Consider the following 17,320-nt stretch of genomic DNA (forward strand, 5'->3'; position numbering starts at 1 on the left):
TTTTGAGCCCGCGTACATATCACACATGCTCATTCACGCTCCTCGTGGCGACCAAGACAGGTGCGAGCCTTGATCTCATGATGCTCCCAAGTCATTTCTTTCAGTGACTGCCTAATTCAGGGACTTAAGCGATGCCACAAGTCACCCATTGGTCCTATACGCAGTAGTAAGCCTCCAGCTCCAATGAGGCTGCCAGCGTTCGACCAGGCAGTGAAGTCCTGGAGCCGGGGCCCTGGGTCCAGGCCAAGCCTTTGGAGGCTGGAGCCACAGAGTGGACGTCAGTGCTTGGTGAAGGGCACTGGAGGCTGGGAAAAGCTCTTTCTTTTTTGCCTGAATTTTTTCTCATCTTTATCTAGAGTGGGAATTCAGGCACCAAGATAAAGGCAATTCTTTTCAGTGACTGCAGTATGAAGTGTAGATGTTTAATTTTAAAGCAACTTAATTTAAAATCTTTCCCTAGATAGTATATGCTATCCAGGAATGGATAGTAACACTGCTAACTCATTTTCCCCTTGCATAGATACATTAAAATTTTTGTTGTTGTTCGAATAAATGATAAAGCTACAGACGAACATCAAGGTGATCATACTTTCAATTCAAAATGGTATATTGTTACAACTAGTGATTCAGCCAATAATATTTTACAGTTGCAAAAAATATATTAATGTGGACATCACACCTTCTCAAGCACTCATTAGCGTAGTTTATAGAGCAACTACTTTGTGCTAAACAGTGTTCCAGGTCCTTAGGATGTAACAGGAAACAAGCTGTCTCTTTCTTTCAAAATATAAGGCAAGGTGAAGTAATAATTCTATGAAAGAAAATAAAGCAGGTCAAAGTGTTTGTGAGGATGGTGCTGTTTTATACAAGTTATTGTTTTATACAAGGTGTGCCTTCAGCTAGGCTGTCAGCGGAGGACTCCTCTGAGGGCTCAGTTTAAGGCATGAGGGGGTAAAGAGGACGCACACACAGCCAGACAGGCAGAGCAGGCCAGGCCGCAGGGGAAGTGGCCGGCAGCTGTGGCTGGAGTGGCGGCGGGAGCCACGGTTAGGCAGGAGGAGGCCAGATCACGGGCTTTGGGCTGTGTTGGCGTTTGGATTTCATCCTGAGTGTGATGGGAAGCCATTGGAACAAGATCTGTTTTTCATCTTTATAAGATCTCACTGATAGTAGTGGAGGCCGAGAGGGAGCAGGAAAGCTGTTTCCGAGGGCACTGCAGTCCTCTGGCAAGAGAGGCCAGGGCTGGGCTGGGCTGTGCTGGGAAGCAGTCGGATTGGGGGTACACCAGCAGAGAGGAGCTCAAGTGTGACTGGGAACTTTCCAGCTGAGCAATCAGGTGAATGGTGGTGACAGACACCGAGACAGGGACGGAGAGGCGAGCAGGGAGGTCCATAGACTGAGCACAGGGCATGCCCGCAGGAAAGGAGGTGGAGGAAGAAGCAAAGGAGGCTGCGAAGGAGCAGCCAGTGGAGGGAAGGGAAGTCCAAGAGGGTGGGATTTCACAGGAGCAAGCGTGGCAGGACGCAGGGAGGGCGACCACTACCTGTGCTTCAGGACCGTGGGTGGGGACAGAGTAAGACCTGGCAGGAAGCAGTGATGCTGTCAGCCCGACACCATCTCTAATAGCAGCTGTCACAGCAATATTCAAATTTTAAACAGTGAGAACTTGCAGGGCTCAGATGAACTATTAACAGATTCGTGGACGGCTCTTTCTCTGGTATGAAACAACAAATCCTGGAGCCACCATGGGCACTCACAGATGACACATTTTATTTCTGCTCTTGGTATACAAGTTGCTTTTTACTCGTTTTTGTATGTATCTCTATTAAGATGTTGGCCAGAAAGTCAGAATATGTTAGATTTTCTGTGCTAAGAAGTATTATATCCACGACTCCAAAGTCCTAGAGCAGATTGTACATCTCCTAAGGTTTATCTCCTCTGTTATTTGGAATTTCTCTGGGGAAGAATAGAAAATATCAGGAAAATGAGAATATGAGAATATTTTTGTCATTTTAGACCAAAGACCCCATGGGAGGACCTAGAGGATTCACCTTCACTGTAGTGCTGAGGGGTACACTGGTGGGGAGGCACCCACGCTACTGAGTAGCTCCATGGTGGCCTCCTCTGTGATCCAGGACCAGTAGTTGGAGCTGCGACTCTGTAGCTGAGCTGCAAGCTTTCAGCAGGCTAGCAGGAGCGGGGTGTGGTGGTACAGGCTTGTAACCCCAGCATTCAGGAGCCTGAGACAGGAGGTTTGCGGTTCGAGGACAGCCTCAGCTACTTAGTAAGGCCTTATGCAATTCAGTGAGATCCTGTTTCAAAATAAAGGATAAAAAATAGGGCTGGGGGTGTAGCTTGGAGGTAGAATGCCCTTGAGTTCCATACCCAGTACAACACACATACATACAAAAGTTAAAAATAAGCTAAAAAAAATAGGGCTAGGGGGTATAGCTCAGAGGTACAATGCCCCTGGGTTCCATTCCCAGTACCTAAAAAAAAAAAAAAATCTTTTTAAAATTAGTTAAAGATATAAGAGTAACTGAAAGATTTTTGAGGCTTAGAAAGATATTTATATAAGAAATGATTTCAGAGTGTTAAGAAATAATGATTAAAGTACCTTGAGAAGTAAAGAGTCATATGTTCTTTAATATATGTAACCTAGGTAGTAATTGGGATACCAGAAAGACTCCAGATAATAGAGGAGAAGCCTGAGTGGAGCCTGGGAGGTGATCTAAGGGAGGAGGGGGTGAGACTGTGGTTTATTAACAGAATTATTACCACTGACTATGTGGACATACGTTACAATACCAATATCAATCTCAGTACTCTATATTCAGAGGGAGATGGGGGGCTACCAAGTGCTGTGTGCATGTATGTCATTATCAACACGATTTACATTATGAGATTATAATGCACCAATAAAAGCATATTAAAAATAAAAATAAATAAAATACATTGAGGCTAGTTGCTGTAGCAACTTAGTGAGGCCATGTCTAAATTAAAACTAAAACAAATAAATAAAATATGGCTGGGGTGTAGCTCAGAGGTAAAATGTCCCTGGGTTCAATCCCCAATATCACAAAAAACAAACAAGAAAAAAAGAAAAGAAAAAGAAAAAATTTAAGGTTTTACTTTGAAGGCATTATTTACCCCCTACTACATAAACTAAAATTAACTTGTTTACATGTTCTCTCCCCCACTATGTCAATTATTATTTGCACTTTGTTGAGGTCAGTAACATTTATATTCTGTTCTATATCTGTAATTTTTGCAATGATATTGACTTCAATTTTTATTTGAGTGCTCACCACTAGAACTTTTAGCTTCATACCAAGTTTCTTCTTCATATCTATTAACTACTGGGATTCCATCATGAAGTAGCTTTTCCAAGAAGAGTTTATAGTTGTTGTGTTCACCGCATTTGGGCATGCTTGAGAATCACATGTGTTCTCTTATTCATGAGGGATAGCTTAGCTGGGCATAAAATTCCTTGGTCATCGTCTTTTTTTTCCCCCTGAAGCTTTGTTATTGGTGCACTGTCCCAGTCCATCTCTTTCTAAAGTTGAGGTATTAGAAAATATTCTTCAACATTATTTCAAGTCATCAGTTTTCTTTCTGAGATACAGGGACAAAATAGAATGTTTTGCTAACTGATGTCAGAATTCTCTTTTTCTTTCCTTGACTACCACCTTCTGAATTGAACTTTGTGGTCAGGATATTATTAAAATATGTTCAGGCCATATTTGCTAGCATTGTTTTCAACCCTAAAACAGTTACCAAAACTGCCAGGTATGATGGCACATGCCTATAATCCCAAACACTTAGGAAGCTGAAACAGGATGATCCCAGGTTTGAGGCTAGCCTCAGCACCTTAATGAGACCCTCAGCAACCTAGTGAGACCCTGTTTCAAAAACAATAGCTCATAGGTTGAATGCTTCTGGGTTCAATCCCCAGCACAAAACAAAACATAAAAACAAACACACAATTACTAGGACTTAAGATATAGATTCCAAGACTCCTAGAGACATGAAGTCTGTCAACAGAACTTGGTCCTTCTCAGGGCCTGAAATGTTCTCCTTTCCGGTACTTATGTGAAACCTCTGTTGGAAGGAGAACATTGTCATCACTGTCAAATGACTTAGTCTGTCACGCGACCCCGAACTTCAGAACATCAAAACTTCACTCAGGTATTTCAGGTTGAGTGTTTAGGGAGCAGTAGAGTGGGCTACGAGACCCTTAACTCATCTTCTGCTCTGACCTGCAAAAGTAGCAAGTTTATGTGGGTCAGCCTAGTAGTTTCTGGGCAAGAAAGTTGTTTTATCTCCCAGCCACCGAGCCATCAACTCTGACACCTCGAGTGGTTACCAGGCCCCGGAAGACATGCAGGTTTACTCTAGCATGTGGAGCCTGGGCCCATAGCCAGGACCCTTAGCTGGCCCCAGCCCAGTGCCTGGGATTCGGGAACCTGCAGCTCTTCTTCCGGTACTATCGGGAGACCTGTAGACAGTATTGCTGACAGCGCCTAGTCCCTATCTTCCCGCCACCTGGACCTCTCTGCTCATTGCTCATACTTGTGCATGCTGTCTGATTTTACGTTTTCCTCAGTTTACCACTGTAGTCACCATTAACTTTGTTAGACATTATTGTTGGTCAACACAAACTGTGTAGTAGTTCAAGGTAAAGAAGATAACACAGCTTCATGTTTACCTTTGAGATGGTCGCCTATGTAGGGGCCAAGCTGAAAAGTTTGAAGGAATCTTCGTGTTTTGTTGTTGTTGTTTGTTTTTAACAGGGAAGGGGGCAGGGATCAGTAAAAACTTGATTTTAAACACAAATCCACCTCAGTGATGGCCTTGTGGTCATGAATACCCTCATCAAGATATTCCCAGAACATTGGGGCTTTTGCTCTGGACTCTGACATTTATCTAGAAAAGACAGCCCTGCTAGACGAGGCTAGAAGAGGCTGGGGACAGCGAGGCAGCCCGGGCTGAGGCCTCATCTAGAAGCACACCTCGATGGGCGCACATCTGGACACACCTAGAAGCCCTCCGAGCAGTGATGTGCGTCACTCAGCTTAAAAGGCTTCAACAGCCTCAAAATCCATTCATTACAATGAATCACGGAGAGCAGGGCCTGACAAAATAACAAACAGGAAGTAGCTTATGAACATTTATCTTAGAGTTGAAATTCCATGATCACCATCTCTTTTCTTCCTGGTTTTTCAGAGTGAATAAACAAGTGTGAGCATGTGCAGGGTCATTGTCAGTCTAGAGGAGCACTTCCAATGATTTGAGTCAGGATGGTACTATGGAAGTGCCCTCTTACTAGATCCTAGAAGACCCAGGGCCCTTACCATGCCCTCACAAGTCCCAGCACGTGTTTTGGTAGGGAGAATCCTGTCACCCTTCGTGGTTGTGGGTTAAGTGACTTGTGAATCATTTGGCTTTTCCATCAATTGTAAGTCACACGCATTTCCCCAATTTTTCTGAGGCTTTCAAAGATCTCACTAGGACTTTCTGTCTCATCGACTTCTCAGAGGGTTACATACGCAAACGATTTTGACAAAAGTTTACGATAGTTGAACGTTGAGTAGAAATAATAATGTGTCAAAGAACTAAAAATATTCCAGCTTAATAATTCATATACTCAGCTGCCTGAAAAATACCATAATGACAATAAAATTTTAATTTCTATCTCGTATTGTGATTGCCATTGTAGCTGTGTGAATCACATACACATTTATTTTAAGTAACCAGAGAAAACTTAACTACTTTGTATAGTATATGTTAGGAGAAAAATTTTGACATTTTTTTCTATAGATCGCCAACAATAGGCTAACATGGGCGAAAGCCCTAAATTTTCAACAAATTCATTAGGCTACACGCTCGGTCTCAGATGTAAAGTGCATTTTTCCAGATGGTGTGTACACCGTTTTGTTCTGTTAGGTGTAGACGTTCAAGAGTTAGCACGTTTCTTTTCCCCTAAGTAGTATAATACGTTTATGAATGGCTGGAAATTGACTGCTGACTTCCCACCTCTCGAAAAGTCACAGTAAGGAAACATTTTGAAGCGTATATATCAAAACAAATTTAAATTGTGTCTTGTGTGAGAGTTTCAAGTTTCAAAATACCTTCCTAATGTCGTGCAGCGTGCATGCTTGGAGAAATGCGTGCTATAGCTTTAAGATAAGGTAGTCTGGTGAGTCGGTGCAGGAAACAAGATCGATTTGGAGCGGGCTCCTACTGTTAGCTTTTTTGAAGATGGATTCTCACGCCGAAAATAACACAACATATTCTAGATAACAGCAGTTTTTCCCCCTGAAATCCACCAAAACTGAAGAAAAATCCAAGTGACTGTTCTTAGCAGCTGTGTGGCCTGGAGTTCACTGGGGAAGCTGGCTTCCAGCAGTCCCTATTCATCACCTGCTTCAAAGACAGCCTGGCTGGCTATAGTTTGCAGGCCAGGTAGGGTGCCATTGTGCACAGTCTGGGAGGATTAGTATCAAAGCTGCGGCAACCAGGCCCTTGGTCTCGGCTGCCATTCAGTCGAGCAGGGAGAGGCTAAGACTGGCCAAGGTCACAGTCTCCAGTGTGGACTGGACTGGGAAAGGGTCTTGAGAATAGAATGTTTTTTATGAAATCATGGCGCAAGCTTGCAGCACAGCAGGTGCTCTTCTGGAAGACATAACATCTGCTTGCGTTGGTATACCGTAGCTGACAACGAGATAATAGAGCTTTGAAATTTATCATTTTATTTTTCAAAAGACAACTGTATATACAATAATCCAGATGCGTCTTTAGCTCAGGTCTTTTATTTAAAAATCATAAAGAAGGCTGACCGATTTAATTGCTGCTTTTTACATGTATATATTTAAGCAAAAAGCAAAGCGTCCTGACTATTAACCATTTACAACCATTGCTGATCAGTAATACCCGAATTCTTGAGGAGGAAATACCTAGCGTTCAACGTATTTTTTTTTTTCAACGTTCAGACATTTGTGTCAACAGATTGCAAAAGGATTTCCTGAATATACCCAACTGTCTTAAATATCAGCAGGTTTGGATAAAATCACCCCCTCCCCCCCGCCGCCACCACCATCAGATGAGGGTATTTCAAGGGTGAGGTAATAATGACGCAAAAATAAAAATTTCAACTTGGACAAATTAGAGAAAAATTAAGCTGTACATGAGTTGTCATGACGACAAGGATGCTCTGTTGATGAACTGTCCTCCTCATTGTCCAATCAGATAGTAGAGCTGAAGCTGGAGCATGAACAGGAGAAGACGCACCTATTACAGCAGCACAACGCAGAGAAGGGTAGCCTGGCCCGAGACCATGAACGGGAAATGGAAAACCTGGGGAGACAGCTTCGCGCTGCCAACATGGAGCACGAAAATCAAATCCAAGAGTTCAAGAAACGAGATGCGCAGGTAATTACCAATAATATTTCATTAAAACGGGTCTCTGTTCTTAAAAAGTCATCAGCGTTTAATGTTTTCTTATGATTCTGGTCGGTGCACGCTGTTTGATCATTTGCAAAACTAACATCAAAATGTGTTGTTTTTGTTTTCTCTTCCCCACCTCCCCGTTTTGGGGATGAATGAGGCTTTAACTACCGAAACCACAGGTAGCCAGATTAAAAATCCCATGGCGCGCTATAACTTGGCCCCCTTTTTTTTTAATAATCTTGTCTTAGTTCCTTTCATGATGGGCTTTTTTTAAGGTATCTGCCCCTAACCCCTCCCCTCAGCCTTAGAAAATCCTAAGAAATATATCAGCCTCACCCCTGGCTTTTTGTTTTAATCTCTGTAGGTAATCAAGCAGCTGTTTGAATATTTGCTTTTCCTTCCTAGTGTTGCTTTTTTTTTTTTTTTTCACGAGACCCTATTTGATTAGATCACTCAGATGGTAATTGATAAAAATGACTCCAAAGAAGGGCTCGTTCCCATCCGGTCAGTTGCTTTTTCCTGCATGCATATACACATGCCTCCCAGCCTCCATCTCTGTACTCCCTGTTGGAAGCCATTTGGCAGAATAACCCCCAGCTGTGGTAGCATTTGACTCTTCAAACTTACGGATGAAATGTGCACTGTCAGCATGGAAAATTATCTTTATAAATTTCAGATGAAAAAAAAATATCTTATTGGATATGTATCTCTGTGGTACAATACATTCTTTAGGGTCCATATAATCAAGGCCCTTTAGTGTGTCCTCTTGAGATTGCTGTGAAATTTTATTAGGGAAAAATTTAGGAGCAATTGACAACAATAAAAAGATAATTTTCTTTTCTAATAAAACCGTATCATATACTGGGTCTAAATAGCTCTTTTCCCATTGAAATCTAACCATGCTAACCACACCACAGATAAACTTCTTTCCTGGTTATCCTTCCTCCCAAAATGATATATTTTTAAACAACAGAATAAATAGAACATCTGTTATGTTATGTGTTTAAACAATTTTGTAATTATCTGAGCACAAAATACTACTAATTAAATAAGATTGTAATTTTTGGAGTGGGGAGCGGGAGGCAGTAGGGCAAAGAATGAGTTATTGGTGATTTTTCATTTGACCTTGGGTTGTCTTTTACTTTCAGAAAATAAGTGGGATGACATGGATATGCTCAGCACAGGTTTTTTTGGTCAATATATGCATTTCTAGGAAAATTATTTTCAGCTCATTTTGTGGTGGTTTGCTAACTAAAAAGGTAGTCATTGTAGTAGGCATGGTGCCAGAATAGTCAGGTGGTTCCTGTTCTGTCGACACATATTACATTTTTACCATCAACCTCCTTAGAGCGTTTAAATGTATATGTCTGTATTTATGCTGGCCTTTTGCTAAGCAGCCATGCAGTTTATTAAGAACGTCTTCAAACCTACGTCCTCCTTCAGACTTGGTTTTAAACCTTACCATTGTCTTCCCGTGATGAGTATGGAGTCTGAGTCAGTGTGAGGTCATTTTACATAGTAAAATCGAATGATGGATACAGTAAAAATACACTAATTTACATAACTTTCTACCATTTTGGTGCTGGGATGGGCCGTCAGAATCAGTGCAGGCCAGATATAGAGGGAATCCGTGTGGCTTTGCGTCTGCCATATCTCTCACGTAGGGCGCGGCTCATCCATTTATAACAAAAGGGAAATTTCAGAATTATTATGTATAATTAAGCCACGGAGATGGTATAATAAGGCTATTCATTGAAAAATTTCTCATTGAAATATTAATTGTGGAGACAATATGACCTCTTCAAGTGCTGTGGTTTAGAATTTTTCTCATATTTTGTGTCTTTCTTGGAACGTCTTACTAATTGGAATTGCTGTCGTGGGAATGCCAGGGAGCAGTAGAAACTTAGGCTAAGAACACTCTTGTCCGGAAGGAGATTAATTTTGTGCACATCGCATTCATTAATTTTGGGGAATGTAGTATTAGAGAACTTTTATCAATAAGTTTTATTTTTTAAAATCCTTGCGTGTGTGCCATAATGTAATCATTTGTATTTACTGTTAATTCAAAGTTTCCTTCAGGTAATTCCTAAATTTTCAAACTGTATCCCTCCAGAATTAAGGTCTAAGTAATCTTGTTGTACAATATCTTTTCAGTACTGAATTCCATTCACACATTTACAGAAAACAAAATGGGCCTTTGCTTTTCTAAATAGAAGGTATTTTTTTTTAGCTCATTTTACGTTGTTTGCTGCAGAACAAGCACATATGTGTGAAATGTTAGCACGTGTCATTTTCTGTTCGGGCTCTGGAGAGACCTGATTTTCAGCTGAGGCCGGGCTGTTCCAGTTAGCAGTGGAGGCCATTTTGTAAAAAGGACTGCTTGAAACACGTAGCCAGAGGAGGAGCGGCGCCCTTTTTCTGGTTTGGATGATCTGGCTTTGTCTGCTGCTTCTCTTCCATCAGACTCTTAGATGAGAATAATCCCACACACCAGGTGTCGGTGTCCTGAAAATCTGCAATACACCGGATGCTGATAAGAAAGTCCTTTCTATATTGCTACCTACCTTAGGGTGAATCACACTAACTAGGAATTCCCTTTTGGTAAATATGTTTTATAATTATTATAGGTTAGTTTTTGTTCTAATCGTTTTCCTATATATAACAATGATAAGATACATATAGTAAAGCACTTAAGGACAAGTAACCATTTTCCTCAATTTATTTGGTGCAATTAGCTCATTATCATATGTGAATATTTCTGTCACAATACTTTGATTTTCAGTGGCAGGATATATTATGTTATGATAATTATATTTGCTGAAACATGCATTAAAGTGTATCACCCTCATATGAAATGTGCAGTCTAGATCTACCCAAGGTCATACTGTTTAATAAAAAGCATTCAAATCAATAGAAAACAAGATGTAAAGTAACTCATAGTGCTATTGTCAACTATTTCTCATCCACTAGGACCCTCTTATTGAAATTGTTTTGGAGAATGACTTATTGATTCAATTATATTTTAATATAAAAATGTATAAGCATCTTCTGGGAAAACTTCTGACACGGCAGTCAACATAATCCTTGTTTTGCTTTTGTACTATAATAAAATGAAAGAATGTTTGCACTTTATTATGTTGAATTAGAAGGAAAAAAAAAAAACGTTTTTCCTGATCCCTTAGTTGTCATTTTAGGACCCTAAGCCACTTAGGGAGTGCTTGATCTTTCATGTTTTGCCTATGTGGTATGTATGATATTGTAGACCACATGGAATCTTTGTGATCCGCCCCAGAGCTGATGCCACCAGCGTAGGATGGCAGTGGTGTGACCTGTTGCATACAGATAGGTCAAGGACTCAGGGTAAGCAGCAGCTCCTGTGGACTGCATTCAGCATCATGCATATTAAATTCAGAATCCTTGGGGAAGGTCAGCAGTGTTATCTAAAAATGTACTAAACTTAGCATTTGTATATGTTCTATGGGTTTTGCATAACAGCAGTATCTAAATAAATGCCTTTAATAAGTGGAGAGCCATGATTCTAATCATGATAAAACGTATTTTGCATAGTAAGTGAACAAATCATCTTGATTTTACTGTATTAATTCACATTAATAAGCCGAACTTCCATTGAATCTAAAATGTGATTTGTAGTCTCCCTTAAAAAGTTTCCTAAAGAGGCCGGGCGTGGTGGCGCACTCTTGGAATCCCCGCGCTTGGGAGGCGGAGACAGGAGGATCGCACAGGTTCGAAGCCAGCCGCTCTTGTGTAAGAGACCCTGTTTCAAAAATATAAAATAGGTCTGGGAGTGTAGCCCGGAGGTAGAAGGGCTTCCAGGAACCCCAGTACCACCAAAAAAAAAAAAAAAAAAAAGTCTCCTAAAGAGATAATATGGTAATTTTAAAAATTATACTTATTTAATAATATTACCTTGGTTTCCATGAATTTAAAAATATGGGCACTTATTTCCATTTATAAACTAGGAGTGTATGTGTTTGTGCATGCAGGGAATAAGCATTGCTGTCATTCTTCAAAAATTACTAAAAGGACAAATCTAATAGTATACATAATCTGAACCTTATAATGTTATACCTACCCATTTATATAGTCTTTGGGATTGGGTGGCAGTTTTCTATTGAGAAAATTTGATCTTAATTTTTATATACTTACTACTTTTTTAAATTTTTTATTGGTGCATTATATTCATACATCATGTTGGGGTAAAAAAAAACTTGTGTGTATATACATGTATACATCACCCATTTAGACCCTACCCAACTCCCACCCCATTCCCTCCCCCTCCCTCCTTCCCTTGCTTGGCTTAGTGGTTGACTTCGATATGTTTAAGTACATTGTGTGTTTTAGAGAATTCCCCCTCCCATCCCCTCATTTAGGTTGTCTTGTTTGCTCCTCTATAGGATTTCCTTTTTCATCTAGAGTTCCTCCTATGACCCATTTCTCCTTATTTAAGGCAGTATTTTATAATATACATGACCTTAAAGAAAACAGAAAATAATAATTGGGCAATCGATGATATTAGGCATATTATAAATTCAATACGTGAAAAATGCTCCAGTTCAAATGGGAGCTCCCCTCTCAGCAGGCCTAGGAGCCGCAGCAAAGAGGGAAACACAGTACTCTGTGTGAGTCTGTGTGCACTGAAAGATGTCATAACTTTTCTCTAGCTCCAAGAGAGATTGATAAAATACAAAGGACATTGGCCTATAACTGATGACGTACTTTGTATGTTAAACATTTGAAAATGAAATCTGGTGATTCTTTGAAGTACTTTCATAAAATCTAATTATCAAATTTCATATTAATGTGACAAATTTTTGTTTTAATTTATCTTGAATACCATTATTCTCACAAAGCAAGAGCAGAGCTAATTTGAGAGGGAGAATTTTATGGATACTGTAAATCATAAAAAAGTATGTTTATGGCCTATCAAATTCTTTTTGTGTATGTATGTGGGTGTGGTACAAGGGTTCCTGAAAACCCTTCTACTTCCAGGCTACACTCCCAGACCTATTTTATATTTTTATTTGGAAACAGGGTCTCTTAAGCCAGCACCGCTGGCTTCGAACCTGCGCGATCCTCCTGTCTCTGCCTCCCAAGTGCGGGGATTATAAGCGTGCGCCACCACGCCCAGCTCAAATTCTAATACTGTCATTTTATCACTATGCCTGGAACCCTTACAAAAAACTTAGAATCATGGCTGAGATTAGAAATAGTTTAGAAATGAATGCCCTAATATTAGTTTAGAAATGAATGCCCTAATATTAGTTTCCAAGTGCATGGCTCTTTATTGTATATCAGTCTCCTGTCTCCTGAATTTATACTATGAAAAACTACAATAAGAAATGATAAAATTAAATGATAATTCATTCCAGGAGGAAAAGGATTTTTCGTACCTTTACCAAAATGGCTCATACCCTACCTACATAAACAGAACAGTATTTCAACATTAACAGTTATTCACTAATACAATTTACTTTGTTCTGAGGTAGTAGGATTCTTATTTCTTTGGGTCAGACTGAACTGCTTGCTTGGTGTGGACTGTATCTCCTTCTCCCCGCCTGGTGACACTGTCGCTGTTGAGGGCACCACCTTTGATTCCTCCTTCTCCCTGGGATGCAACAGTCACTTCAGCCTGTTGCCTGCTGCTCCAGCTGTGCACACACCACACTTGGATACTTACCCCTGATGGCCCAGTCATTTGAATCCAAGAGAGAGTGGAGTGGAATTAAGTGTGTTTTAAGTATTAACCTGGTTTTTGCATTGTACAAAATTGAACGTCAGGCATTAGAAGGTTGGAGGGAAAAATGGAACATTTCACTTTAATTGTGCCAAAAACAAAATAAGACTTTGGGGCAAGACTTCTCATAAAACAATACATTACAATTTTGTTTGTTTTCTTTAGATGAAAGTTTATAGTATCTTCTGTAGTATTTAAGAGAATCTCAAGAACCTTCTGTATACATTTAAAATAGAAATAGATGTTTTTCTAACTAGGCCATTTTTTAAAAGCCTTTGGGGGAAATATTGTTTTTCTGACAGCAAGTCATAGGGCATACAGAATGGTCAAATAGAGGAGGGCAAAAGTCCTTTTCATAATTAGCATAGATACATTCATGGGAATATCTCATTTGATTAGTATCTGATAGTGGTATATCTAATAGTATTACAAATTAGTTTTATAATTGGATTATATTATTTATGTATTTTATATAAATTAGCATATATAAAATACTGTTCCATGTCCTCAACTAGAAGAAAATATATGAAAATGCCATTTCAGATAAAGCTTTACATTTTTTATAGGTCATCAGCCTCTTTTTTATTGTGATTCTAAAATTCTATAATTAGTTTCATCTCACAAATATAAAAATAGCAAACATACCTATTATTAAGCTATTATAAGTAATTTAACCTAGTCTTCACTATTTAGACAATTCAGTTTAAAAACAAAAATACAGGCTGAAACAAGAAAACCATTTCCTCCAAGATACAGTGTATCTGTAGTCCTGTGCATATTTTTAAAATGTAGTAGTTACCATGGCAACCACATTCCATGCTATGTGGTCCACTTTTAGATAAAGAATATTCCTCTAAAGGCAACCCTTCTAAATAATAACACATAAAGTATTCCCAGTGAATTAGCAACTTTGAATCCACTCACAATGACTGTTTAAGAATATGCCTTTTGTTCTCATTATACTTAATGTCTTTCCTTAGAAATATCAAGATTTCCTGCAGAAGAGATAATTAAATGCCGGAGATACTTTAAATACAGAATATAAAGTGATCCCTCTGCAATGGTGAAAACTGGGAGCATTCAAGAAGCCAGCAATCACTGTACAGGTTGCTCCACCAGACAGGAAGGTGTTAGTCATATCCACCGTCTAAGCATCTAGCAATAATGCAGTCAGATTAAATAATCTAAAGAGAAGGCCACATCCAGTTATTTTCAATTTACAGATAAGGAAGCTGCAGTTCAAGGACATTATCTTGCCCAAGGTCAAACCCAGGCGTCTTAATCTTAATTCAGTGCTCTTTTTATTAGGACCTCCTTCCGAGAGAAGCTTAGGGCCGGGGAAAGGCTCGGATGTGGCAGAAAGGAACAGGGTTATGTGTGAATCTTTGCCTCGCACGGGAAAAATCCTGGTACTGTTCCACGTGCTCAGACAGGAGGGGTATGCACTTCGTTCTGTGATCTGTCGTATCCGTGTTGCTACAGTCATAACTGAACGATGCTATTTGATTTCTGCTTTTAGTAAGAAGCACCTCATAGGACAACACTGAGATTTTAGGTTTGTGTGGGTTTAACAGCAGCAGCCACAATTATAACACTGACTATGTGCCTCCTGTGAACCGACTCTTCAATTAAAAACGATCTCATGTAACGCTTAGTATCTATTATCGTGACATTTTCTATTTTTCTGCTTTGACATGGGTTATAGGATGATCTCTTTTACTGAAGAAAAAAAACTCAGAAAGCATAAATAAACGGTTCAAGGTTATATAGTACTGTAGCTGGGACTCATGGTAAAGTCCTCTGCACCATTTGCCTGATTAGATCTGAGCATGTTGTCTCCGAATTTTATATTTTCCGCATAGATCTTTTATATTTCCACTTTTGAATTATCAACATATTGTTTGTCAGACTTAAAGTGCCGGTACTCATAACTCAGTCTATGTAAGTTAAAATGAGGTTTTAGCCAGTAGTTTTAATCTTTTTTGAAAGCCACCATTCATGACTCTCTCTCTGTCTGGAAAGAAATTAAACTCTGAAGAGCTAAATTTCATAATATTTTCTGTGGCATATAGTTTTTCTCACAACTTTTAGAATTTGTAGAATGGAAAAACGAATGTGTTTTTGAAATAGGTTCACTTGTGGTTTTGACATTGTTACCATAATAAAAAGATAGGTCCCCCTTAAAAACCCACCAGACTTTTAGGTCAGTGGGGCCTACGAGTTTTTATGGAAACTAGGAATTTGCATTTAGTACTGGTGAGCTATGGTTTGTTAGTGCCTATTGTATTCACATACTAATATGATATATTATGTACGATCCATTTATTTTATGGAATTAATTTTTAAATCCAAAAGAATTCAATGTTAGTGTTTTTCCCTAAAAGAATCAAAATTAGGATTCTATTGCTTGACAAAAGCTAGTCAAACCTTTTAGAAATGAAACTAAAGATGATTTAGTATGTTACCTGCAGACTTTTTTCATAGAAATCACAGGGAATAATTAAAGAGCATGTTTCTTTTACACCCTCAACATAATTTATGTGATACAATTTTAAGTTAATTCTGGAGGTATTTGGGTCAAAATAAAAAAAAAATTAAAATGAGTTTTGTTTGTTTTTTAGTTAGCAAGTGAGATAAATCTTTTTTTAGATTTAATTTTTTTATTGGTGCATTGTATTTATACATCATAATGGGGTAAAAAACTTGTGTAGACATAAATGCACACATCACCTGGCTGGGTGATGTGTTTGTTTGTTTGTTTGTTTCTGTTTGTTTTTTGTGGTACTGAGGATGGAACCCAGGGGTATTCTGCCTCTGCGCTACAACACCAGCCCTATCTTTTTATTTTTTATTTTGAAACAGGGTGTCACTAAGTTTCAGAGGACCTAAATAGCTGAGGCCGGCTGCGAACCTGTGATCCTCCTGTCTCAGCCTCCCAGGTACCAGGATTACAAGTGTGCGCCACCACACCCGGCCAAGATGAGTTTTTACAACAAACACATATCTGGAATAAAGGGTCACTTTCCGTGCTCGGTCATCCCACTGGCACCGGCAGAGTGCCCCGGGGGTCTCCAGCGCCTTGTACTCCTCCTCACCCTTCTCACCTCTGGCCTCTGTGAAATTACTGCAGACACTGGCAGAAGTTATCTCCAAGGAAATGGTGGATACCTAGCTCTTCTTTTCTGACATCTTGGAAAGGTGTTTTTGGGTTTCTGACCCAGGCATTTCTGAAAGAGACATCCTTGATATCTTCGTTTCTATATTCGAGGTAATTTTTTGTGACAGAGAGGTTGAAGCCAGAGCGCAAGAAATGATTGGCAAAGCGATGATATCATCAGATGTTCAAAGAGCTGGCAAATTGAGGCTTATTAAGCTGTCAGTTTGTCTCCCATTCAGGACTAATTGGAATCATGCCTCGTCGCATGATATGAATGATATTTAACACCTGAGCATTTCTCATGACAAAATGACAGGAACTGATGTTAGGAGACCTTACACTCCTATTTCAAGGGGGAGAGAAGCATTGCATGAAAATAATAGCCTATTTTCAAACTACTTTCATATTTGTGTACAGAAAATAATTGAAAATACTGTCTTAAAGTGGAAATTCTAGATAATAAAAACCATCTTGTGTCCCACCAAAATTGGTGAGCTAATACGATACTGGAGAGACTGTTCTTCAGATAAAGCCAGCCTTAATGTTTATTGAAAAAAGTTTCACTTGTTTTAATAAGTATTTTAAACTATTTCTTGACCTTTCTAGTACTTTTGGATATTTGTGTCTTGAGAGGTTGGAAAATATCACAAGAAATAAGAAATCAACACTACTCGGCTTTCTTGGGTTTGAAATGTGTGTTGTTTTCCCAGCTCATTTGAATTGATTTTGCTTATGCGTGAAGTCAAGGCCTGAGAGTGTTAGTAGCATTTGAGTAAGAGTCAGCGGTACCTACAGAGAATGGGGTTTTCTCACTTTGCGGCCTGAATCTAGGTCTCCTTCCATCCATGCAGGGACAGTCACAGGGCAGCGTCAGTCTCTAGGGAGGTGTATTGGTGCCTGGTGGGTGGCAGTGGCCTGCCCACAGGTACGGTGACACTGCGAGGCACAGGTGCTTCCAG

The 17,320-nt window shown here is 39.5% G+C and overlaps 1 protein-coding gene across 1 annotated transcript in view; it reads left to right on the forward strand.

The window, feature by feature from the left end:
• The window catches only part of CEP112 (centrosomal protein 112), a gene marked incomplete at both ends in the record, with an annotated part of 477,771 nt that overhangs the window by 215,235 nt on the left and 245,216 nt on the right, over positions 1 to 17,320 (forward strand). Inside the window, one exon of the mRNA XM_080714112.1 lies at positions 7,249 to 7,431. Coding sequence (XP_080570238.1) covers positions 7,249 to 7,431 — 183 coding nt within the window. The remainder of the gene's footprint in view (positions 1 to 7,248; positions 7,432 to 17,320) is intronic.

The sequence above is a fragment of the Muscardinus avellanarius genome (assembly GCF_963383645.1).
Source record: "Muscardinus avellanarius genome assembly, chromosome: 16".
In the NCBI taxonomy this organism is placed as follows: Eukaryota; Metazoa; Chordata; class Mammalia; order Rodentia; family Gliridae; genus Muscardinus; species Muscardinus avellanarius.